Genomic DNA, 25,143 nt, shown 5'->3' with positions numbered 1-25,143 from the left:
TTTCATTCAGTTTTGCTGCAGGAAAATTCACGAATGTCTCTTTACAAGATTTCACAAAAACATATTTATACCCATCCTCTGTATCAGATCTGCAGGGCTTTAAACTTTTATAGTGCAATACATTTAGTCTAGATCTCTTTATGGTGTGATCTAGATTTTCCCTTAACCATCAAAATGTAAGCTAAAAACTGGACACCAGGCTCAGCTTCGTCTGACTTTATAGGTGTGGCGAATGAAATAAATTGAGGAACAGTAAAATGATAAAACCAACACAAAACTGGTATTTTCTAAACATAGCAAGCATGAATCTATGGTGTTCACAGATCAAACCGCCCCTTTATTTCTAAAATCCTAGAAAGAGTTGTAGTTAAGCAGCTTTGCTGCCACCTACAGGACAACAGCCACTTTGAAGACTTTCAGTCGGGCTTCAGACCTCACCACAGTACGGAAACTGCACTAGTTAGAGTCTCTAATGACTTGTTATTGGCCTCAGAAAAGGGACTACTTTCTATTCTGGTCCTGTTAGAACTCAGCGCAGCCTTTGACACTATCGACCACCTTATTTTACTCCATAGATTAGCGCATGACATAGGGATCAGAGGATCTGCCCTCCAGTGGTTTGAATCCTATTTATCCGATAGGTACCAGTTTGTTAATGTAAATGGACAGTCCTTTCGTTGCACTCAAGTTAGCTACGGAGTCCCACAGGGCTCGGTTTTAGGACCCATCCTGCTTTTAAAAGATCTAAACATTGGTCTTCTGCATCTCTTTGTCACCCTTGATTCTTTGTCCTCCTGACCAAACCATGGGTCCTACAATCCATGACACTTGTCCTAAGAAAAATTGGCCTCAACCATGAGAAACATTCAAGTCTGTCATTTTAACCAGGAGCTGCTAACCAAGACATTTCTTCTTCTTCTTTCTAACCAGGACGGTAGTCTTCAGCTGCCAAGGTCACCTCCATCCAACACTTAACAGAAGCCACCATTCCAGAAGACTGGTGTGAGGATGTCTTCTTACTCCACAGACCTCTACATTCCATTTACAGGTGAGTGAAGCCATCATCAGGCTGCAGAGCAAAAGTACTGTCGAGTCTTTTGGTCTCCCCCAGCTCCTGTCTGACTCGATAGACCATGTTTTCCAAAGGACATGGAATCAACTCAATCACACATCTACTTTGCTTTGCCCTTGTGTTTGTTTTGGCAGCTAGCTCTCTGATATAAGAGGAACATGATGGGTTGAAAACCTTAAAAGACATAAATCAGAATTACAATTTAACATGTCAAACACATCAAAATGCTCATGAAATTCAAATGCTAACCAAACCTGGTTTGGTTTCTGGAGCTGGAGTGGAATCAGACCAAACAAAGTTTTTTCCAATGATGAATGAGTTGGCTGTTTGTTTGATGTTGTCATGGGCATATCTGGCCAGAGTTTTCTTGGGTGACCTCGGATGGCAGTGAATCTCTTGTAGGCTAACAGAAAACCTTCGCTTGACTGATCGCTTACGACATCAGCATGAACAGCTCTGGAAGCCATACATGAAAAGACGATCCCCCACACCTTAGGTCGTACCCTTTTTCTTACTTCCTCTTTCACTTCATAGGGCCTGAACAGATCAACTGTGGTAAACTCAAAGGTCAGCCATGATTTGTTGTCATTTTTTTGCTTTATCCTTTCTGCACTCCACACAGCTATCAACCACCTTTTTAGCTAGTCTTCGGCTGTACTTCCTGTTCCATTTATTCCCTTGTGTTTCTTATTCTTTAGACGACTCGTTCTTGTGGGGATGTGTTGCTTCAGAGCCCATGCCCCTCAGCTGTAGTTAGTGGGGGGGTCCTTTTCTCCTGGGTGATTGTTGTTCTGTCTTTCCTTTGACACAAAAGGATTGCTCTGACTTTTAACAGCGATCCCTTCAAACGGTTTTTATTCTTTCTTATGGTGTCATTTATAGGTATTTTTTCTAGTGTATTTTTTAAGTAGTATTTCATTCTGTGCTCCTTTTGGACAAAACCAGCTTAAGTTAAGCAGTTTTCCAGCTGAGACCCAGCTGTTGGTATTAATATCCCATTTCCTGTTCCTGCATTAAATCTATGGTTGTGTCCAAAGTCCTTAGAAATTTCCCAGAATTACCACTGTCCATTGATTTTCACCAGATTGGCGAATATAGACCACAATGCATTGTGTCTGAACAATTCCCCCCCCCCGAAAAATGTATTTTTTAATAAACCATCAACGTTTTCATCTTCAGAAGACAGTGGATTCATAAATAATCGTCACTACGCGCTCAAATCAATGAGGTTTTAACTTTGTGAAATCGATGACGTCATATCCGCTGTTTAAAAAAAAGAAAAGTAGTGAGCATGGTGTCCGAAATGCTTTTAAGATTCAGGGCACTAGATATTCCCACACTATATAGTTTTTTTAGTAGTTAGGGGTTTGGGTGGGAATTCGGACACAGCCTTGGTGAAGTGTTCCCATTGACTGTATAAGAGAACAGGACTGAGCAAGTGTGACGTCACCCATAGCAAGTGGCTCAAGTCAATGCAGTCGCCATCTTTTCTGCTATATGGACGCCATCATGCTGCGAGCTAGACGTGGTCATAAAGCAGTGATTAGTCCGAGTCGGCCTGAGTAAAATCAGGCTCAGCAGTGAAAAAAGTCTGAAAAAAAACTGAAAGAAACCAAAAAAACAAAAGTTAAAAATACAAAACAGCAGCTGTTACAAATAAAGATTATGTTCAATCAGTAACAGTTTTTTTTCTAGTTTGTTTTTATCGAATTTTCAAAAATTCCTTTAAGTTTACAAAATATGAAGTAAACTCATAAGTACACATTTACAATGTGTACTTATGAGTTTTAAATTGTAATTTTCTCTTTTTAATTTCCAGTTTCTCTTTTTTTCTAAATGTTCAGTCTGGTTTTTTTCACGTTAAGCAGATCCTGATTTGACCCCATTGAATGAGATTTCTGTGTGTTTACACCCGGGGTGGGAGGGGATAGACTTAAATAGGAAAGTGGGGAGTGAATCCTGAGCAAAGATTTCCATTGGTATTGAATGAATTGAAACTTAGATTTGAGGTGGGCGTGGTTTTAGACACCTGGTTCCCATCATTGACTGTATATGAGAACTGGAGTGAGCGTAACTTTATCCATAGAAAATGACTTGCTTCCCGTTCCAACGAAATAACGGCAATTCAGACGGTATTTTTTCACGATTTGAGTGCCGCCATGTTGGAGCCAGATGATGACGGTAAAGCGGTGATTGTTTTCACTCTCACCAATCAAGAGTGAGGAAGGCCACACTGAAAGCGGACTTGGGAGGATCTGACAATCAGACATTTCAAACGTTTGACCTGGCGGCAAAAACGTCATATTTGGAACGTGTGTGTGTGTGGGGGGGGGGGGTCACTCAGTCCAGTTTCACATTTACATTCAATAAGTGCTACAGAAACTTTGTTTATGCCAAGGTCTGGGGGAATACTTGGCTCTGATTGGCTGCAGAGCCTCCATTAAGTAAGGGTTAATGGACAGCTAGAAATGAAGTTCCAGTCACATAACCTGACTCAGGGGTGGAGGTACATTTCATTGGGGGGGGGGGGGGGGCAGAAGGGGAACAGATGGGTAGCAAAACACCAGAGTGGAAAGTCGTTAAATGAAAGAATCAAAAATACTAATTTCTGACAGTTTTATTATTATTATTGTTTGATTTCATTGAACAATTTGATTTCGTTTGATTTCATTCATAGCTCGGTTGGTAAGGTGAGAGGCTACCATGCAGGAATCCAGGGTTCGATTCCCGGAGGGGAAGAAGCAATGGTACTGGGGGCAATTACCATAACAATGGCGAGCAGTTAACATCACTCAGTGAGGGTCCTTAGGCAAGACCCTTAACGCTACTGCCTCCCGAGCGCAGCTCACCGCTCCCCCAGGGGATGGGTCAAATGCGGAGAAGAATTTCCCCATTGAGGGATAAAGTATCCGGAAAAAAGTATATAGCTTTTTGTTATTTATGCTATGCTTAAAGAAGTTTGTATTGATGATTTCTAAATAATTTTCAATACCTATACTAATAGTGTCCTAAGAAAATTGGGGGGCAACCTGGCCTGAAGGCTCTTATTATTGGTCTGGACTAATCAGCAGTTAGAGAGAACTGGACGGAGTGACTCCTCCCCCCTGGCGTTCCAAACAGGAAGTGGCTCCAGGAAGCCAAAATCCCAAAGACTTTTATGGAGAAACAAACAGCTGTTCCTCAGTCATTGTATTGGTCAGAAGAACCATTCTGGATCTGATACCTGTTTTAAAATATATGTTTCTGTAGTTCAAGTTATTTAATCAGATGCCTTGACAAAAGTAGGCGCCATACGTTTGACAGTGGTAGGGGTGTGGCCTTCCAACAAGCTCTCTCCCATCTTTCCCAATGTTTGTTTCTTTGAAACAAACTTTAGCTTCATCTTTTGGACAAAAACCAACAGCACGAGGTGAACTTTTCCTCTGAAATGATGCTTTGGATCACTGAACATGACGTTCAGCACACGCCACTTTCATCCGCTGCAGCAGAGCAACGTGGAGGCAGTTGCCATGACAACGCATCCCACTAATCACCAGATAGTCCCCTTCTTGTGGAAAAAAGGATTTTAACGTAAAAAGATAACAAGATTAAAGAACAATACGCCATTTAATATTTCTTTCTTTCAGGAATGACCATGGTATAAGCGGGACAAAGCCAGTTTGAGATATCCATCAGAAAATAATGTCATTTTCTGATGATGGTTATCTCAAACGTTATCTGTCATTTATGAAAGAGCAATCAGCAAACTGGCGGGTGTCACGTTTTCTCACAGAGGTAATGGTTTTCTCTTCGCCACAGTTCCTGTCTCTCTGAATAAAATCAGGAGGTGAAAAAGCAAAGAGGAGGTCTGCAGGAGCAGAGTCCTGGTGGAACCATCTCCCTGAAAGCTGACGCTCATGCATGTTCACACGTGCGCAGTCAGATGAGCAGCTTCACACATGCAAACACGCTGACGCACACTCAGCCTGGCTCGTGCACGCTCGCAGAAGACCCGGGGTGGGTGTCCTGATCCGTCCTCCTGGCTGTCCATCTGTGGGAAGGAAACCTACCGCCAAGCACCAACTGTCGCATTTACTTTGCTTGTAAACAAACTGCTTTCCAAATGCTATCCCTCCTTCATCTGTTCCCTAAATCATTCCATCCCAGCTGGACGAAGAATTCCTGCTGAGGGAAGGAAGGAAGGATCTCCGTATTCAGGAGGAAAAAACCGAGATAAGAGTTTCTGCAACTGAAGAGGCAGCAGTTTGAAAGAATCCGAAGAAAGGACAGAATGGAGCTCTGCTGCCACCTGCAGGCAGCAAGGAGGCACTACAACGGCTTCAGGAGTTCAGGCTTTATTTAGTTCAACCAGAAGAAGCTGGAAATGGTTACAAACCCAGAAAGTGCAGATTCTGCAGGAACATCAGTGAACAGAACCTCAGAGGAAAACACAGCTGTACATTTGAAGGTGGGGCTGAAAACAACACAGCCATGGGGGGCATGGGGGGGGGGGACGCAACAGGACAAAGTAAGGCAGCAGAGACAGGTGGGGCGATGGGGGGTAAGTGAACCCCAGGACACCCCCCCCCCCACAGAATATTGTGAGTATTTTACATGAGCTGGATCCAACGGGGGGGGGGGGGGGGGTCCGTCTGCGTGGTGTCGCTCAGGTTCTTTGGGCTGTCAGGGAATTTCTCCAATTAGTGCAAAAGAGGTCAAGTGCAATTTCACATCAGGAGGGCCAGGAGCGCGCCGGGGGGGAGGGGGGCATCCAGCGACGCCGCAGCGCAGTTCCTGGTTTCAGTAGAAAACACTGAACTTGGCAGAAACTCTCAATTCAGAAAAGAAAAAAACAAAACAGATAAAAAAGATTTGGGTCTGAAGGATGGAGGAAAGTTCTTCCCAAAGTCCAGGATCAGGTCTCAGTTTGAGCTGCACTCCTCGGATTCAAACCTGTAAACAGTTTTTGCCCTTTTTGTCTCCATAAAACTCCGCGGCGACATTTGACCAGTATAAATATGTACTCTGTGGCAAACATCTGAGCGCGCTCAGAAGAAAGCTTTACCTCCACACTCCAGCGTGGCCACAGCGGGGTTGCTATGGGACGTGGCCATGGTTATGCTGCTGTTGCCATGGTTGCGGGCAGACTCAGAACCTGGACTCAAGCTTTTCTGAGCGCCATTGGCTTTAAGGAGGGGTGGGTGGAGACCCCCCCCCCCCACTTCGTGCACGGATACAAACCTGCTTGTGCACGTGCCAGAGACCATCAGTCTATGGATCTCCCCGGGCCCGTGCACGTGGCCCCTCAGTACATGCACGCACATGTGCCACGCTCACAGTCTGTCGCTACGGAAAGAATCCTCCACGGACGGGTCCGGCAGCACCATGTCGGGGTCACTGAGCATGCTCAGACCGTCGAGGCTGAGCGGCTCGATGTGCAGCTCGTCCTCCAGAGGGTACCCCCCCTCCACGTCAAAGCCTTCAGGGACCGTGGAGAGGGCGCCGCTGACGTCCTTGGACAGACTGGAGCTGGACTCATCTGAGAATGAAAGAAGACAAAAAGCTCAAGACATGACCCCCCCACACACATAAAAGCAGGGGGGGGGGGGGGTATGAATCGATTCCCCTGAGTTTAGATCGTGAACCTCAGTTATTGTTACTCAGCAGCAGAAAAACAATCACTCAGACATTTCACTGAATTTCTTCCCTCAGTTATTCACAACTTTTTTAAATTCTAAAATATGTTTTATTAAAAAAAACAGATCTTGAAGCATTTTCTTCCTCATTAGCATTAAGTCAAAACTGTCACTTGATTTCTGAATAATTCTTGTAAACTGCAATTTTCGTCTTCTCTTTTCAGTCTTTTGCTCTTTTTCTTTCGAATGCCCCCTAAGTATGGTGTCAATTCAGCGCCGAATGTATTGAGCATCAAAACTATAAAACCATGAATCAAAATGAATAAATTGAGAACCAAAACCCACAACTTGCAACAAAAAGATATAAGCCAAAGCACAATCATTTATCTCAGCTGCCGATTTGTTTTCTCATCATTCTCCCCGTTGTTTTGAGTCGCGCTTTTATTTTTTGCGGTTTCGATTCTATATATAATAATAATAATCATATATATTATATAACATATTATATAATATATAATATAATCATAACAATAAAAGCACAACACCATACATACTTAGGGGGCGCCACAGCAGATCATCTGCCTCTGTCTAACCGTCTCCAATAGATGATCCACCCTCATGTCCTCCTCTACATCCATCAACCTCCTCTTTGGTCCTCCTCTCTTTCCAACCTCAGCATCCTTCTCCCAACATCATCCCTGTTCCTCCTCTTACGTGTCCAAACATCTCCATCTGCTTCCCTGCATTGATCTCCAGAACATCTACCATGATCTGTTCCTCTGATGGATTCATTCCTGGTCCATCCTGGTCCCAAACAGAACCTCAGCATCTTCATCTCTGCTGCCTCCAGTTCTGCACCAAAGTCTCTAAACCAACAACATGGCTGCGCTTTCCACAGTCTTCTTCGCCTGTCCCTTCATTCATGATGAAACTATAGTCACACATCACACCAGAAACCTTCCTCCACCTGTTCCAACCTGCTTTCAGATGCCTCTTCACCTTTTCTACTCTGTTGTTCTGGACTGTTGACCTTAAGAACTTAGAGTCCTGCACCTTCTCCACCTCTTCTATTTTCTTCAAATTCAAACACAGATCCTCTATCTTGCTGCAGCTGACCTTCATTCTTCTCCTTCCACCTCTCTAGATGTTCCTCCACCTGCTCCCTGTTCTCACTATAGATCACAATGTCGTCTGCAAACATCATGATCCACAGAGATTCCTGATTAACCTCATCTATCAGTCTGTCCATCCCCACAGAAACAAGAAGGAGCTGAAAGCTGACCCTTGATGCAGTCCCACCTCCACCTGGACACATCTCACCACTGTCTTCCAGCTCTCGTCCATGTCCTGAACATCTCCAACGTTCTTCTCTGCTGCTCCAGACTTCCTCCTCCAAACCAAAGCTCCTCTCTCTGGATTCTGTCATAGACTTTCTCTAGATCTACAGACACGATGCAGCTCAGTCTAGCTTCCACTCCTCTTTCCCATAATTCATTGTGACTAACCAGTTCTATTCCTCTGTAGTTTCTCTGCTCGGATCCTTTCTTCTTTAAAATGGAACCAGAACTTTTCCTCCGTGTTAAACAGACAGAAACTCTACAGCAGGGGTGTCAAACTCATTTTCACCGAGGGTCACATCAGCATAGTGTCTGTCCTCAAAGGGCCAGATACAACTTAAACATGTAACTAAATGTAATGAAAAATCAATGTAACTACTCCTTAATGTTAAATAACTCATTATTTATTTATTATAACTGTTTAAAGTGACATTTACAGTCGCCTAGAAAACATAGGTTTGCTTGTTACTCTAGCATAAATCCTTTTACATTTGATTCTGACAGGTTAGGTTATATGGACAGTGTTTAAGTCCTAATGTATAGTTGCCCAAATCCCATATTTCAAGTCTGATTCCCCCTAAATATAAACCACATACCCCCACATAAAATGACATGGCGGGCCACATTTGGCCCGCGGGCATTGAGTTTGACACATGTGCTCTACAGCCATGTCTTCTAAGCTCTTCCAGACCTCCACAGCTATGTTTGTCTTCTTTCTCACTTCATCCTTACTGATTTCTGCTACTTCCTGCTCCAAAACATCCACCTCTTCTCCTCTGTTCTCTCCAACATTCATCATCTCTTCCAAGTTTTCCTTCCATTTTTCCATCACACTTGTGAAAACTGTAAACATTTGTCCATCTCTGTTCTTGATCATCCTGGTTTCTTCTACAAGAACAGCTGAACAGATTAAGGACTAGAAGTCCAGACAGAAAGGACCAAGAGCATGTGGGGATGGACAAACGGCAGAGAAAGGTCCCAGTGATAGATTCCTGAAGAGAAGAACAGCAGGAAGGAGGAACTGTAGAAGTAACAAACATTAAAGGCTGACAGAAAAAGATAAGGTGAAATCCCATCTGGCCCTGAAGCCCATTAGGAGAACAGTCTCTGAGGTAAACAGAGCACTTAGGGCTGAAACCCAAAACTCCACTAGACTCCTGAAAGAGGCTTTGGGATCCTCTGAAACTCCGAAATGCTGATCTGACAGTGAAATCCTTAAAGCTGGAAGGTTTTACGCGGACAAGGACCAACTCAGCAGTGAGCCGGTCGTCACACTCACCGGTGAGGATGATGTTGGGCAGTCCTCCGCTGCAGTTCGAGTACAGCATGTGCTTCATGTGCATGTGGTCCTGCAGGCTGCTCCCCAGCCCAAACAGAGCAGCCTGCGAATGATAGAGGGAGGAGGATGAGGGATCGAAGTAGGATCCCCCTGCAGTGGAGCCAATGGAGTTCTCCAACTGACTGATGTGATCCAACTGTCCGATAGAGGAAGAAAGAGCAGAGCGTTAAGCTGGGAGCGTGGTCTTTCACTGCTACTGTCTTCTATATACTACCGACCCGCAGAAGTCTGCTTGACCACATGTCATTGCAGTAAATCATGAGACCACTCACCTGGTAGGGAAGGGTCCTGCTCTGCCGGTTAGAGAACTGTTGCTCGCTGAAAGGATCGAATGATGCCACACTGTTGTGCTGGAGGAAGAAAAACAAACTCAAATATAAACAGGAACTCTTGCAAATGTAAATAATGAGAACGATTTATAGAGAAGAAATGACAGTTTGATGGACCCTGATGGTAGAAACAATCTATCTTCATGCATGTCAATGCATCACAAAGAATGCCTTACCAGCATTCTTCGTGCAAGTAAAACAAGCTAGTAAAACATGACAGTAAAACAAGCTAGTAAAACATGCTAGTAAAACATGCTAGTAAGACATGCTAGTAAGAAATGCTAGTAAAAAATGCTAGTAAATGATGCTAGTAAAACAAGCTAGTAAAACATGCTAGTAAAATAAGCTAGTAAAACATGCTAGTAAGACATGCTATTAAAACATGGCAGTAAAACATTCTAGTAAGACATGCTAGTAAAACATGCTAGTAAGACATGCTAGTAAAACATGCTAGTAAAACATGCTAGTAAGACATGCTAGTAATACATGCTAGTAAATGATGCTAGTAAAACAAGCTAGTAAAACATGCTAGTAAGACATGCTAGTAAAACATGCTAGTAAGACATGCTAGTAAAACATGCTAGTAAGACATGCTAGTAAAACATGCTAGTAAAACATGCTAGTAAATGATGCTAGTAAAACAAGCTAGTAAAACATGCTAGTAAAACATGCTAGTAAAACATGCTAGTAAATGATGCTAGTAAAACAAGCTAGTAAAACATGCTAGTAAAACATGCTAGTAAGACATGCTCGCAATGTCACATTGCACCGTTCTTGTACACGCCCTCGCCTATTGCATTGTTCACCTCCAGCGCGCTTACCTGGCCCGGGGTAAAGTCCATCTGCATGTTCTGGGAAGGGGAACCCGGATGATGCATGGGTGGGGGCTGTTGCTGGTGGGATTGCTGGCACTGATGCCCCGCATCCACAGCGTGCTGGGACTGTTGGTAGAGTGGGTAGGGTGGGGGAGGCTCCCTTGGCATAGTATTGGTATCCAAAGCAACCCCCTACAAAACCACAGAGAGGCTGTAGACATCAACAGACTGACTGGAGGGGCAGAGCTCAGCCCCTGCCCCAGAGATGTTTCATCCTATATCAGTGGTGCAGTCAAGCTTTAGAGCATAAGAGGTTTTTATAAATGTATGTCTTCTTGTCCACAAAATCCAACAGCTTTGGTGTTGAGAGTGTACCTGCGTGATGGGGGACAGCGTGGGGGACATGGTGGGAGACATCTGTTTGGTAAGACCCCGTCTCGGCTCCACCCCTGGAGACAGGGTGAGGGGGCTGATGGGAGCAGGCCGCCGTCTGGGCGAGGAGCTGGATAAGCGCAGGGAGGAACTGATGGAGGGGTTGCTGAGTGAAGATTGCAGCTGGCAGTTGCTGAGAGATGCCTGGATGGAGGGATTGCTGAGGGAGGTGGAGAGGCCTGCCGGGACCAGAACATACGGAGGACTAGATCAAACAGAATGCTGGAGAGTGAATGAGGAGAAAGAGCCAGCATGTTCTCAGCCTTTCAAGCCCAACACTGGACTTTATTGTGTGAGGGGGGGGGGGGGGGGGGGGGGGGCAGGAGAGAGTAACATGAGCAGAAAGACAAAGAGTGGATTGTTGTGCACCAGAAGAGGGTCAGAATTCCTCCGTCACTTTGTCGCTCGGCCTGACGCTCGCACAAAGAGGGAGCAGGAGTGGGTATGATCGGGGGCCTTCAGCGTCTCATCAATGAGCGATGCACACGCACCAGCACTCAATCCACATGGATTTTCACCAATGAGAAGGTCACGTGCACAAACTTACACAATCTCCTTACAGAGGATACAGAAATAAAAGTCAAAGTCAGGAGGAGGAGCTGCGGGTCCCAAGGACAGCAGGATTCACACAGAAGTTAGAATGTGGATGAACAAACATGAAAAGAAGGGCTCGCTCAAAGGCTTACAGGACATCCCAACAAGTCACTCGTCAGCTTTTTACTCCTCATTCAGGCACAAAACTACTTGACTCCCCACCTTGGGAGCTGCCAATGCCCAGGTGCATCATTGCAGCTGGCAGGTTCCCTGTGCTGCTGCCACCGCTCAAGTTGGGATACCCTCCGGTGTCTTCAGGGTCCAGCGGCGTAGAGAGCGGGGACGGGAACTGCAGGTTGCTGAGGTCAGGCAGGGAGCCGCCAGTACCAAACGAACCCTGATAATGGGACAAACTGGGGTTCTGCTCCGGAGATGGGAAGATACTGCCAGGAAGGAAGGGAGCAAAGGGATGGTCACAGTTCCAAACCTCTTTAGCTGTTTTTACAGTTAAAATTCAGCAGTTCAACTGTTTTCATTTGGAAATCTTAATTCAGCCTCTGTTCATCTTTAAAATTTCCAGGCCCAGCCTTTTATCATATCCTGACTGTAATTTGAATCCGCTGCTTGTTCCAGTTAAAGCAGCAGAAACACTCCCATGTCTGACATTTAGTCAGTACAGCACTGATAAATGCATGCGCGCGTATGTGCACGTAAATGCGTATGTGCACGTGTCAGACTGAGTCTGACACCAAAGCTCTGGCTCATTCACCTGTGACCTGTGACAGAGATGCTGACTAACAACCATCACTCACTTTATTCCAGGCACTTCACAGGATTTGGGTCTTGAAGCCAGAGACTGGACCTGAAACAGACAGATTTGTCCATCATGAGTCTGTCACCATCCATGTTTCTCTTCTGTAATTCCATAGGCAGGTATGTCAGTCCCTCACGATGAATGCTAATAAATGAGAACAGGTTCACTGAGACAGCTTTAGAGGACACACCTCCTGCACTGTTCACACAGGACAGACCCGATCCACAGGTAGCTCAGCTGATCTATGAGTCAATGAAGGAATGCAGTTTTACTAAGAGACCATGCCTGCCACCTTTATGGCCATAAAACCACAATTTCCTGAAGCCTTAAAATCCCACTTCAATCACGTTCTTCCCAGTGGTCTTTAAATTAAGATCATGCAGTTTTTAGCCAAAACCTAAAAACCTGTGTCGTTTTCTAGGACAGTGTTTTTCCACCAATGTGTCGCGGCAAACTAGTTTTCCGTGAGAGATGGTCAGGTGTGCCAAAGGAAATTCATTTTCATTGATCTAAAAACATTTACCATCACCAGAATATCAACCATGTTCATCAAAAAAGGCTCAGTAGTTTGACGACAGCTTTGTGGAGCTTTTCCAAATAAATGCACCGGATATCTCAACATCCGTGGCATGCAGAACCGGGGCTACTGATCTGTACAGATCACGGATCATCCGTGCTCCCCTAGTAGCTTCCCGCAGGATCCGGTGTCAGACCGTGAAAAAAGTAAATCAGATAATGAAGCTCAGGGACGAGAGTCTGTCCGGTTTCGGCTTTCAATGTTTTACGCCTCAATTATTGGAAAAAATGCACATGAGACCTTGGAGGGACTCTACATCAATACAGACTATAACGTCTTTACTTTTTTTCATTATTTCTGGTTGCTGGTGTGCCGTGAGATTTTTGTTAAGGAAAAAAAGTTGAAAAACACTGTTCTAGGACATAGTTTCTGCAGAGCGGCAGGATTTGATTAGAAATTTACCTCTGAGTTGTAGGCTTGACTGTTGGCATGTAGTAAGCCTGCACTCATTTCCCATCATCCCTTTGTTAACACTCCCCCGCTAGCTTACAGCCCCTCACACCCTCCAGATTCCAGCTCAGACCAGAAAACCAAGACGTTCATGGATCTGTGTGTCTGCAGGTGGATGCATCAGAATGGAACAAAGCAGGAAGTCTGTGACTCACCAATTGTAGTTTGTACAAAACAACTACAAGCTTTTAAAAACAGCATTTTAATGTCTGTTCCTGATTCACAACTATTTAGATATAGAAATACTCAGGAACATATTGTTTCTACATGCAAAGGAAAATTATCTAAGCATCTACGTAGGGTGTAAGAAAAAGCTGTGCCAGAAATATTCCTCTGTTTAACACCACTTGGAAGATTGTTGGGGAAAAAATAACATTTTCATATGGGGGGCTAATAATTTCATCCTCAACTGTTAACCTCAAAAGCTCCCAAAGCATTTGTGCCTCAAAAGGAGTAAAAGGCGAGAAGGTTTTAAAAAAAAAACAAAATCCAGAAAAGCCAGAAAAAAAAACTTAATTCTTAAAAGCTGTTTAGCTTTGAAGACCAATGATCTTCAAGGCCCCCCAAGCCTGGAGGGTCTTGAACCCTTTGAGCCTCTGTCCAGATGTAGGTCTCTAAACTGGCAATGACTGATTTGTATCCTGATTTCTACCCGTCACTCAAAGCTTTCGATGAACACGGTCTTTAAACATGTGTGTGTGTGTGTGTGTGTGTGTGTGTGTGTGTGTAGATGTGTGACGTATCAACATCCACAACCTCAGCAAGTACAGCTGGCTGTGTGAGGGAACACACTTAGCCTTTATTTGGTCTGTAACCGTACTGATGTGTTTGAACACCTGAACATGTCTCTGCACAAACAAAGGAGGTGTGCATCAAAAGCAGATGAAGACATTGAAAGAAGACATCCAGAGAAAAGCTGCCGTCTCTGGTGCAGATAGTTTGTAATTGGCCCCCTCAAAGTTTGTGTTACTGTGGTCTGGCTCCAGCTGGTCATTACTAAATGATTCAGCCTCCCCGACCCCACGTAAGTGATGTGTCAGGTCAATAACAAGAGAGGTTCATGATCAAAAGGGGTGTGGTCTCACCTTCTTGGCGTCCCACAGCTGCTTGGGCAGAGGCTTACTGAGCCCCATGAGGCCGTCCTCAGGAAACATGGCAGGGAAGGAGAAGACTGCAGGGACGAGACAATCTCAGTTCCTCCTCAAGCAAAGACTTCTTAAGTGAAGTTATAAAGAGAAGCAGAACCCACCTTCTCCAGAGCAGTCCACGTCAGTCTCGTTCACAGTAGCTACATGCCAGCCTCCACGAGAAACAGACAGGAGGGAGAGTGACATAAAAGTAAAAGCAAAACCAAAACATATTTAGAATAGGCCCCCCGCACTTTTACTTTCTCCTAATGGTTTTTTTAGTACTGTGGTTACATTTCAGCATATCTGCATTGAGACAGAATTTACTGAACTTCATTTTGTAGATCTGGAGAGCTCCGCGTTTCTATACAGGAGACATGGCATGGAGGAGATTGATTGACAAGGTTTCCAGCCAATCAGGACACAGAACAGGGTGTGCTGTTTAAAAAAAAGGGAAGACTGTCTTCTGTTCTATTTGTCAGGGATTTTAGAGGGTTTTAGATCGAGACAGACTGCAGACAGACTGCAGAACAGTGGAATAAAATGTCACGTTCCATGCGGGTCTCTATCGTGTGGCCACATAAAAACAAAAACATAAACACGGGTCTCTGATATTGTTCAGTGGGCCGGACCAAACATGAAGGTGGGCCACATCTGGCCCGTGGGCCGTAGTTTGTCCACCTATGGTCTAGAGCTCGGCCAGGTAACGAGGCTCCGCCCCACACCAGCAGACCTGTCGTCGGTAGCACAAAGAGCTGCCTTTTGAGGCTCCATTTGGGAAATAAAAGGTTGCTGAGACTGTTAGGGAGTACACAAAGACATCTTCAATATTCTGTTTCAACATTCTGGATAAACCCAGGAAGAGCGCTCCTGTCACCAGGACCAGGAAGGTGGAGAGATGGCAAAAGCAAAAAAAGGTCTGTCTGTTTGTACAAAGGTAAAGCAGAACATTATGATGCCAGACCGCAGTACTTTATTGACCACAGTGCTGCGGTTTTGTTCTGTTAATGAATGACCAGAAACAGGAACAAACACCATAAAGTCAATGACAACAACCAAAAGGGCTTGACGTGCACACCCAGAGTCCAGCCGAGCCAGGTCAGCTGCACTTCACCTGCTAGCAGAACATCATGATCACATGACCAGTGCTCTGTTGGTCCCACTATGATTGCAAACAGCTGTTGGGACAAGACTCTTCCAAACCTTGAAGACATGCTCCTACATCTTGGCAGCAGATCCTTTCATTCTTGTACGTTTGGCCTGGACCGTTCAGGAGATCCCAAAGATGCTCTGAGATTGGAGAAATTTGGTGGTGAACTTGACACCTCAGACTGGTTTTTGTGTCTTGATTCATTCAAAAAGCATTTAGGGTCATGGAGCATTGGACCCAAGGTTTTCCTATAGAATGACTGGAATCGTTTGTTCAGGCCATAAGTCCATCCTCAGTATTTGTGCTTTTTGACTGTATTTGGACTACTGGTACACTTCCTGACAAAATACCTTTGGCAAAAAATGTGCAAGTATTAAATATCTAAAATGTAGCAGTTCAAATATGCCAGTATGTTGCAATGCTTGGGAAGCACTAGTCTGTAGGTTCAGACCACATGAGTCACCCTTTCCTCCACTTGGGCCTAAGCCAGTCATGAACCCCTCAAGAGTTTGGGCCCCCTCTAACTTAAATCTTTACAAAGTCGATATTTCTGCAGCTGACGTTGCCTCTGAGAACAAAATGTTCACCTGCTAGCTGCTGAGCAGTTCCTAACCACAAGTGTATGACGGTCCCTTAACTTTGAATAGTCGAGTGGCTTCAAAGTAGAAGTGAGAGGAAATATCTTTAACATGTTGCAGTTTGCCAGTGGAGGATATAGAATGGATTAATTATTTGTTGAAGCATCAATTTCATGAAAAAAGATCATTAAAATGTTTAAAAAGCGTCCAAAATGGTTGACTTTGAGATCGGACGTGTTGGTGAGCACTCTGGTCTCTATAGAGTGTGTTCCAAAATATTATGTAAATTGTATTTAAGTGTCAAAAAGATCAAATTTGTTTGTTTTTTTCAAGGAAGCTCATGGATGATTTTGCGTCTTTGGGCTCTTTGGATCACTGACATCAATCTCAGACACCTGCGATAATCTGCTTGCTAGATAAGTCCAATTAAAGGAAAAACTTCTGAAGGAGGACGTTCCACATTATTAAGCAGACCAACATTTATAAGAAAAAAAAGTATCTCTGCTGCTGAAAAGTCTGAAACAGTTAAATGCCTTGGACTAGATATGAAAACCTTAGATATTTCAGGAAAACATAAGTGTGATCATCATACTAATAAAATATTTGTGGCTGATTCCCAGGTTGGTGCAGATAAAGGCAGAATGAGGAAGGTTTCTGTCAGACAAATCCATGGGATTAAGAGAGCAGCAGCTGAAATACCATTACTAAGCAGCAAGCACATATTTGAAGCTGCTGGTGTGTCTGGAGTCCATCAAGGTGTAGGATCCTCCAGAGGCTTGCAGTTCTACGGAGACCTTCTATTCGGCCCCCATAAACAACACTCACGAGCAGAAACGACTGCAGTGGGCCCAGAATCTTTTTCAAATCCCGGTAATCTTGTTCACTGTTGAGTTAAATGCAACCCTGCATGGTCCAGATGGAGAAGTGGGTGGTTGGTGGATAGCCACAAGGCTGCAACGTCAGCAAGTAGGTGGCAGAGTCTTGTTTGGGTCAGAATCATGGGGAGAGAGCTGGTTGGCTCCTTGAGGGTCCCTGAAGGTGTGAAAATGACCTCTGAAAACTAGGTGGAGTTTCTGACTGAGCACTTTCTTCCGTGGTGCAAAAAGACAAAAACGTGCTTTCCGTGACAAAATCATCTTCGTGGATGACAATGCACCATCTCATGCTGAAAGAAATACCTCTGCATCATTGGCTGCTGGGCATTAAGCTGCGGTCACATACACAACTGCCACTGCAAGAGAGGGAGGCATCAATCAAAATGAGCTGCCGCTGTGAATTTTTCTGAAAAATCTTTGGCGTGGTCATGAATGCAGACAGCGGCAGTCAGTCAAGCAAGGATGACATCATTACGAAATCGAGGGACAGCTGGCGGTCACAGCCGGATCTGCTGCCGGCCGGCCCATATCGCACAATGTTCGCACATTCCCAGTACACAAAAAAATTAGTGCAGCGCACAAAATAAAACGACCAACTACATACATAGACTGCCGCCATCCAATTACAAATGCCACTGCGTGGCCGCTATGGGGGCACCTGCCAAATCTGCTGAAAATATGGCATTTCGGTCACAGAAATGGTGACATTTTGCTATATGTGACGCAGCTTAAAAGGAGATAAGCTGATGGTGTGGCCCCCATCTTCCCCTGGCCTCAACCCTTTGGAGAACCTTTGGAACATCCTCAAGTAAAATATTTCTGAGGGTGGGAGGCAGTTCACACCCAGACAGCAGCTCTGGGAGGCTATTCTGAAATCCTGTAAAGAAATTCAAGATTCAAGCAGAAGCTCCCCAAAAACTCACAAGTTCAATGGATGCAAGAATTGTGAAGCTGCTACTAAAGCAAGGGTCCTATGTTCAAATGGAAACTGACCTATGAAATTGCTTTTGATTGGAATCGCTTTGGATTTCAGTCAATATGACTAAACGACCATTTTCAGGTCTCACGAATCAACGAAATGTTTCGGAACTGTTTTGCTTAATAATGTGGAACAGTGACTTTGAAGGATTTCTGTTCAATAATATTTAATATATACTCTAATGTTTAGTGTCTCCATATTAAGAATTTAAATAAGATCAGGGAAAACAGACAAACTCACGCAGACAGTAACACAGACACTCACGCAGACGCTTACGCAGACTGTAACACAGACGCTGATGCAGACGGTAACACAGACGCTGACGGTAACACGGACGCTGACGCAGACGGCAACACAGACGCTCACGCAGGCGCTTAAGCAGATGCTCACGCAGGCGCTTAAGCAGATGCTCACGCAGGCGCTTAAGCAGATGCTCACGCAGGCGCTTAAGCAGACGCTCACGCAGGCGCTTAAGCAGACGCTCACGCAGATGGTAACACAGACGCTGACGCTCACGCAGACGGTAACACAGACCCTCACGCAGGCGGTTACACAGACACTCACGCTGACGGTAACAAAGACGGTCACACAGGCACTTACGCAGACGGTAACACAGACGCTCACACAGACGGTAACAAAGACGCTCACGCAGACGCTTACGCAGACGCTCACGCAGACGGTAACACAGAGGCTGACATGAATCTCCTGCTCTGGTTGAGCGTGCGTTTCTCACCATTGCGCTGTGGAGGACCTCGGCCCATCTGCTGGTTCATGCCAAACGGGTCCTGGGGGTTCGGATTTGTGGCACTCGTATGTAGAGCCGAGTCTGAGTTGGTTCTGAGTGGGAGGAAGAGGAGGAAGAAAAAGTTATGCGAAGCACAGCAGGACTTTGGGGAGAGGAAGAAGCTTCCTGTGGGCATGAAGGTTAGTGAGTCATCCTCCTTCCAGCTCCACCTCCACACAGGCTGCCTTCACGTGCGCGCTCACGCTCACACTGGTCTCAGTGAGAAAGCGCAAAGCTGAACACCAGCAGCCTGTGCTACAGAACCCACTCTGCCTTGTGGAAATCATGAGTAAACATGAAGGTAATGATGAGGTACCACCTAAAAACCCTGTCATGACTCCTCCTTTATCGAGTTTTGAAACTCTAAAACCAAACCCAATGATTCAGGCTATGGAGCCCTGCCTGGCTGTCAGGGGCCACAAGATCAAGAAAGACGCCTTTAAAGGTAAATCCGCTGATAATCCTGAGTACGATGTTTGGAACAAAACTCTTCATCAAGATAACTTTACACACTGTGATCTCCTTCAAACATCAAGGGGATTCTTCTCTGTCACAACAATGTTTGAGTGCCGCTGTGTCCAGCTGTAACTTTATTCTCCAAGTGGAGGACACAGCAGGAAGAAGTTTGATCTCTTAGGATCACTTCATGTTGCTTAAGGAGAAGCAGTTCTCATAACAGTGACGACCTGGGTCAGAGACGGCGCAAGACAAACCCGCATTCACATTTCATTATGATCTTTGGTCCATACTAACAGATCTAACCCTACAAAGATACAGAATCAAACGTGTCTATAAAAAAATGCAGTAATCAGAGATCCATAATTTCCCTCAACTTCTTAAACCAAAAAAGCAAGTTCAGTTTAAAGGTCCATTGTAAGAGATTGCAGAAAACTGGAGTGAAGTTCGTTGGAGCTTCTAAGATTTCAAATGTAGTTTTGCAGAGTTCTTGAGTGAGGTCTCTGCAATCAAGTGTTGGTGAAACCAGCTTCAAGAAGAGCACACAGGAGCATGGATTTGAGGAGACTGAAGGTGAAAGATGTTAATGAGGAACCGGCATTGTGAGCATCACCCTGATGGCAGTTAGTCAGAGGAAATACTGCTGATTAGAGCTGCAGAGTGTCAGATGGGATGGATGAGAGCAAAGATAGGAGGATTAATCAGGTCCTCTGTGGTTATCTAAAGACGATGAAGAAGAGCATTTAGAGCATCATTACTGAGACAAGAACTGGGAATAACTAAGCACACGCATGATCGGGGGGAGAGAGAGAGAGTTGGGGGGGGTCACCTGTTGAGCTGTGCTAATAATCTAAACCCAGGCCGCTTTTCCTCAGTCCACAGCTGCTGTTCCCTTCAAAGACAGACAGAGGATGAAAAACAGAGTTAATAGAGCACCAAGTGGACACAAAATCTGAAAGAGGAAACCCCCAAGGAAACACACTCCTTTCTTCCTGACGTCACCAGAAGACTAGAAAGCTGTGGGAAGAAGGATGGAGCAGAAAACGTCAAGATCCCCGCTTTCAAAGGCAACCAAGGGGAAGCTCGCATTCCAATGGAGGACCAGACAACTGTGTGTGCAGATGCGTGTGCAAGCAGGCATGTGTGTGTTTGACAGTGCCAAGTGCAAAGATGTGTGTGCAGGTAAATAAGATATGTTGGTGAGAGTGTGTGCATGCAGATGTGTGCTTAAGTCTGTGCAAGTGTGAAGATGCATGTGTGCACTTGAATGTGTTTCAGTTTATGTGGGCAGGTATGTGTGTTTATTCTGCACAGAAAAAAAGACTCACTGGATTTGTGTTTGTGTAATTCTTGATTTGCCTGCTTGTGTGTAACTTTGGATTTGTGTGTGTAATACTTACAATACATACAATACATTTTGTGCGTAACTGTGTGTACTTGCAATTGTGTATTCACATATACACTCAAATGTCAAAAACGTACAAATACAATATACAATTTACGCACACACAACTTGAAATTACAGCTAGCTTCAAATTCAAAACGGCTCCTTCAAATAGTACGCACCAGTCGCCTGATACACAAACAAACCGCACTACGCACAGATCAGAGCTACAAGTGCACGAGGGGTTGTGAAGCTTTTTTCGTGTCTCCAGATTTGTGTGTAGATGATTAAATGCTTAAATGTTTAAATGCTGCTAGAATGCTTGTCATCAGAGTTCTCGTATCAATTTGAACTTGTGAATAATATCTGGTTTCAAACATGACACTTCTTCCACTTTTTTAAAAACAGATGTGCCTAAATAATTAAGATTAAAAAAGGTCTGAATACGCATTAAAAAAATCTTGTCTGTTACTGTAAGGTTTTCTAGAGCTATCTGTCCCTGTCTGCACCGCCACCCCACAGGGTCTCGAGCGTGGAGCTCTTTCTTGAGCGCTGGTTGCCAAACACGGCAAAAGCCGGCAGCGCCCCTTTGCTCTGGTGTGTGCTGGTGTGTGTTTTCATGTGTGCAGGTTTGTGTGTTAGTCTGTTAAGGTTTGTTTTTGTCTTTGAAGGTGTGTTTTCATGTGTGCAGGTGTGTTTGTCTTTGAAGGTGTGTGTTCGTCTTTGCAGGTGTGTATTCGTCTGTACAGGTGTGTGTATGCCTTTGCAGGTGTGTTTGTCTTTGAAGGTGTGTGTTCGTCTGTGCAGGTGTGTGTACAGGTGTGTGCTGATCTGTACAGGTGTGTGTTGATCTGTACAGCTGTGTCTTCGTCTGTGCAGGTGTGTGTTTGTTTGTGAAGGTGTGTGTTCGTCTGTACAGGTGTGTGTTCATCTGTGCATGTGTGTGTTCGCCTGTGCAGGTGTGCGTTCATCTGTAAAAGGGGTGTTTTTTTTGTGAAGGGGTGTGTTCGTTTGTGAGGGTGTGTGTTTGTTTGTTAAGGTGTGTTTTTATGTGTAGTAGTGCGTGTTCGTCTGTGAAGGTGTGTGTTCATTTGTAAATGGGTGTTTTTATATGTGCAGGTTTCTGTTCTTCTGTATACGTGTGTGTTTGTCTATAAAGGTGTGTGTTAGTCTTTGCAGGTGTGTGTTTGTCTATGCAGGTGTGTGTTCGCCTTTGCAGATGTGTTCTTCTGTGCAGGTGTGTGTTCGCCTTTGCAAGTGTGTGTTCGACTGTGCAGGAGTGCATCCATCTGTGCAGGTGTGTGTTCGCATGTTCGTCTGTGCAGGTGTGTGTTTGTCTTTGCAGGTGTGCATCCATCTGTGCAGGTATGCATCCATCTGTGCAGGTGTGCATCCATCTGTGCAGGTGTGCGTTCGCGTGCTCGACTGTGCAGGTGTGTGTTTGTCTGTGCAGGTGTGTGTTTGTCTTTGCAGGTGTGCATCTATCTGTGCAGGTATGCATCCATCTGTGCAGGTGTGCGTTCGCGTGTTCGACTGTGCAGATGTGCGTTTGTTTGTGCAGATGTGCATTTGTCTGTGCAGGTGTGCGTTCGCGTGTTCGTCTGTGCAGCTGTGTGTTCGTCTTTGCAGGTGTGCATCCATCTGTGCAGGTGTGCGTTCGCGTGTGCAGGTGTGTCTTCGCCTTTGCAGGTGTGTGTTCGTTTGTGCAGGTGTGCGTTTGTCTTTGCATGTTTGTGTTTGTCTGTGCAGATGTGCGTTTGTCTGTGCAGATGTGCGTTTGTCTGTGCAGGTGTGCGTTTGTCTGTGCAGGTGTGTGTTTGTCTGTGCAGGTGTGTGTTTGTCTGTGCAGGTGTGTGTTCGTCTTTGCAGGTGTGTGTACGTCTTTGCAGGTGTGTGTTTGTCCGTGCAGGTGTGTGTTTGTCTTTGCAGGTGCGTGTTTGTGCAGGTGCGTGTTTGTCTGTGCAGATGTGCGTTTGTTTGTGCAGATGTGCGTTCATCTGTGCAGGTGTGTGTTCGTTTGTGCAGATGTATGTTTGTCTTTACAGGTCGGGTCTGCAACGCCTTCCAGGTGAGAGCAGAGGTGTTTTTCTAGGAGAGAGGGGGTCACTCCAGTTGATTAGGTTTTTAAATCTGCGGTTTAACAACTGAGGTTGTTTAATCTAGAATCTAGATGCCAGATTATCCTAAATGGAAAATAACATCCCATTTAAGTAGGAGATTAGATGAAGGGGATTTCTGTGTAATCCTTGAACTAAACAAGCAAAGGCGACAGGGGAGGAAAACTTTCTAAATGGTAGATTAGGAGGAAACCTCCAGATGCACAGATGTCTTGTCCGTATCGCTCTTTGTGATTACACATCAACTTTTTTTTGTATAATGGAACCTCTGCATGTGCTCAGATGGGTTTTCTTCAGTTCTTGAGGTCTTTTTTGAGCTTTCATAGTTTGATATGTAGAGTTTTTGGTGACTTTTGACACGTTAATGCTGCCTCTGCATCTCAATCTAGTTCTTTTGTTTTTTTACATGTCGAACATGCCATCTCCTCCTTCATCGGATCTGGTTTGAAACGGCTCTACCACGTGAGGAGCTGTAAAAACGAGTTAGACCTGCACTTCCACAGATATCAGAGACAAAGGAAAACCAAAAGACTCACAAAGCGAAATGAAATCCTTCACCAGAACTACGTCAGAGCAGCTGAATCAGGAAAACCCTTAAGGATGGTCACACCGCAGCACCAGGTAACCTTCCTCAGCTGTAGGGGGGGGGGGGTCAAATGTATGAACTTATTTTTAGAAAGGTGGCGCAAGTTAAAGAATGCTGGGTGGATGAGGCACTCCCACCCAACAAGTTTTGTCTTAAAAAGGATGACAGTGACGCACTGTATTCTTCCTCAGACTTGTTCTTGATGTAATCTTATCCAGGAGAAGGTCTGTCCTGCTGAATCAGTAGCATCTTTCTGCTGCATCTTCATTCGGGACATGTGGGCTGAAGACCTGGAGGCCTGTCAGTACAGGTTCTTTAAGGCACAGCAAAACCTAGTTGCTGTCAGGTTATTAAAAAGGGGCATCTCCATCCTTGTGACCATAAACACATGACGCATTTAACAGAGTCTTCCTTTATCTAACATGCGGACGGTGCGAAAAAAAGGTGAAACTTCACAGATCCAAAGCGCTGAAGCAAAACACTCTGATGAAAGCTGCAGGACAACGGAGCAAACCCCTTGGAGACACTGACGTGCACACTGCTTCCAGCACATGTCCTGATCTGGAGGTGGCTGTCCCAAAAATGGTTTAGTGTACGCATGAGACAGGGGGTCCAAGTGCTGGGTCCAGACCTGCATCAGACCCAACAGACTCCGTACTGAAAACCACAAGAGACCGGAGGACTTTGCTTAACAACTCCCCCCCCCACACACACACACATACACACACACAAACACACACCCATCTCCCAACCTGAGTTTGTATCGTAATGAGAATGTTTCCACGCAAAAAATCTCAGAAGAAGATTTTCCCAAACAGGAGGGTCTGGAAAACCGGACTCTCCAGGGAGCGTAGCCTGAGCCTTCCTCCCAGGAGGAGCTGGGGGGCGTGAGACTAGAATCCGGCTGTGACCCTGGAGGGACACGGAGCTGTTCTGGTATGGCGTATCATGGCTGCCATAAAGTGAAAGGGCTTAAAGACAACTGAGCAGCGTATTCAGGAACTGAGTGAGGAACCTCACAACTGCGCAATTCTAACCGAGTGACCCGCATTTTACAACTGCAGGCCTGCAATCCTAACAGAGCGGGGATCCCGCGCTGTCAGTTCCTCTTTGCACCCTCACCAGGATTTACACTCAGTTTTAAGGGGGCGTTTTTGTCACTTGGAGGGCGGTATTCTTTTTTGTGAGATTGTTGTTTTTTACAGAAAGGTGTTTCACAGAGTTTACACTTTGTTGACATTTTTCTCATGTGAAAATCTCGGCATTCACTAACGTTTTCATCCTTTTAATCCACGTTACAGCCGCCGTTTCTTTTCTATTAAAGCCCCAAAATGAAAGTCCCGCCCCACTGCTTCACCAGACTTGACATGCAGATTTCGGCCAATCAGATCAATCAGAAAGGTTACTGCCCCCAAGTGACAAACACACCCCCTTAACACGGAGTGTAAATCCTGGTGAGGGCGCAAAGAGGAACTGACAGCACGGGATCCCCGCTCAGGATTGCAGGCCTGCAGTTGTAAAATGCGGGTCGCTGGGTTAGAACTGCGCAGTTGTGAGGTTCCTCACTCAGTTCCTGAATACGCCGCTCAGTTAGGATTGCAAGCCTGTCGTTGTAAAATGCGGGTCGCTCGGTTAGAATTGCGCCTGTGTGGTTGTAAGTTTCCTCACTCAGTTCCTGAATACGCCGCTAAGTTGTCTTTACGCCCTTTTACTTTATGGCAGCCATGAAACGCCATATTCTGGGGTTCTGTTTCACATTTTTGGACAAAAGTCACTTTAAACGACACTGTATG

General features: G+C 45.1%; 1 protein-coding gene across 6 annotated transcripts in view; it reads right to left on the bottom strand.

The window, feature by feature from the left end:
* Positions 1 to 5,390: 5,390 nt before the first annotated feature.
* Positions 5,391 to 25,143, bottom strand: part of LOC101166367 (CREB-regulated transcription coactivator 3) — a 49,703-nt gene continuing 29,950 nt past the window's right edge. The window contains exons 5-15 of one of the 6 annotated variants that reach the window (XM_023951886.1): positions 20,093 to 20,155; positions 18,757 to 18,860; positions 14,564 to 14,602; positions 14,400 to 14,485; positions 12,286 to 12,335; positions 11,696 to 11,916; positions 10,883 to 11,121; positions 10,514 to 10,699; positions 9,636 to 9,713; positions 9,304 to 9,499; positions 5,391 to 6,590 (exon numbers count right to left, since the gene is read on the bottom strand). In XM_023951886.1, coding sequence (XP_023807654.1) covers positions 6,385 to 6,590; positions 9,304 to 9,499; positions 9,636 to 9,713; positions 10,514 to 10,699; positions 10,883 to 11,121; positions 11,696 to 11,916; positions 12,286 to 12,335; positions 14,400 to 14,485; positions 14,564 to 14,602; positions 18,757 to 18,860; positions 20,093 to 20,155 — 1,468 coding nt within the window. In that variant the 3' untranslated portion in view covers positions 5,391 to 6,384. Of the gene's footprint in view, positions 6,591 to 9,303; positions 9,500 to 9,635; positions 9,714 to 10,513; positions 10,700 to 10,882; positions 11,122 to 11,695; positions 11,917 to 12,285; positions 12,336 to 14,399; positions 14,486 to 14,563; positions 14,615 to 18,756; positions 18,861 to 20,092; positions 20,156 to 25,143 lie in introns of all 6 variants that reach the window. The other 5 variants (XM_023951884.1, XM_023951885.1, XM_023951890.1 and 2 more) reach the window with 5 other exon arrangements.

Source organism: Oryzias latipes, chromosome 3 (genome assembly GCF_002234675.1).
Source record: "Oryzias latipes chromosome 3, ASM223467v1".
NCBI lineage: Eukaryota > Metazoa > Chordata > Actinopteri > Beloniformes > Adrianichthyidae > Oryzias > Oryzias latipes.
The sequence above is the reverse complement of the archived record's forward strand: the minus strand, read 5'-3'. Positions and strand labels throughout refer to the sequence as shown.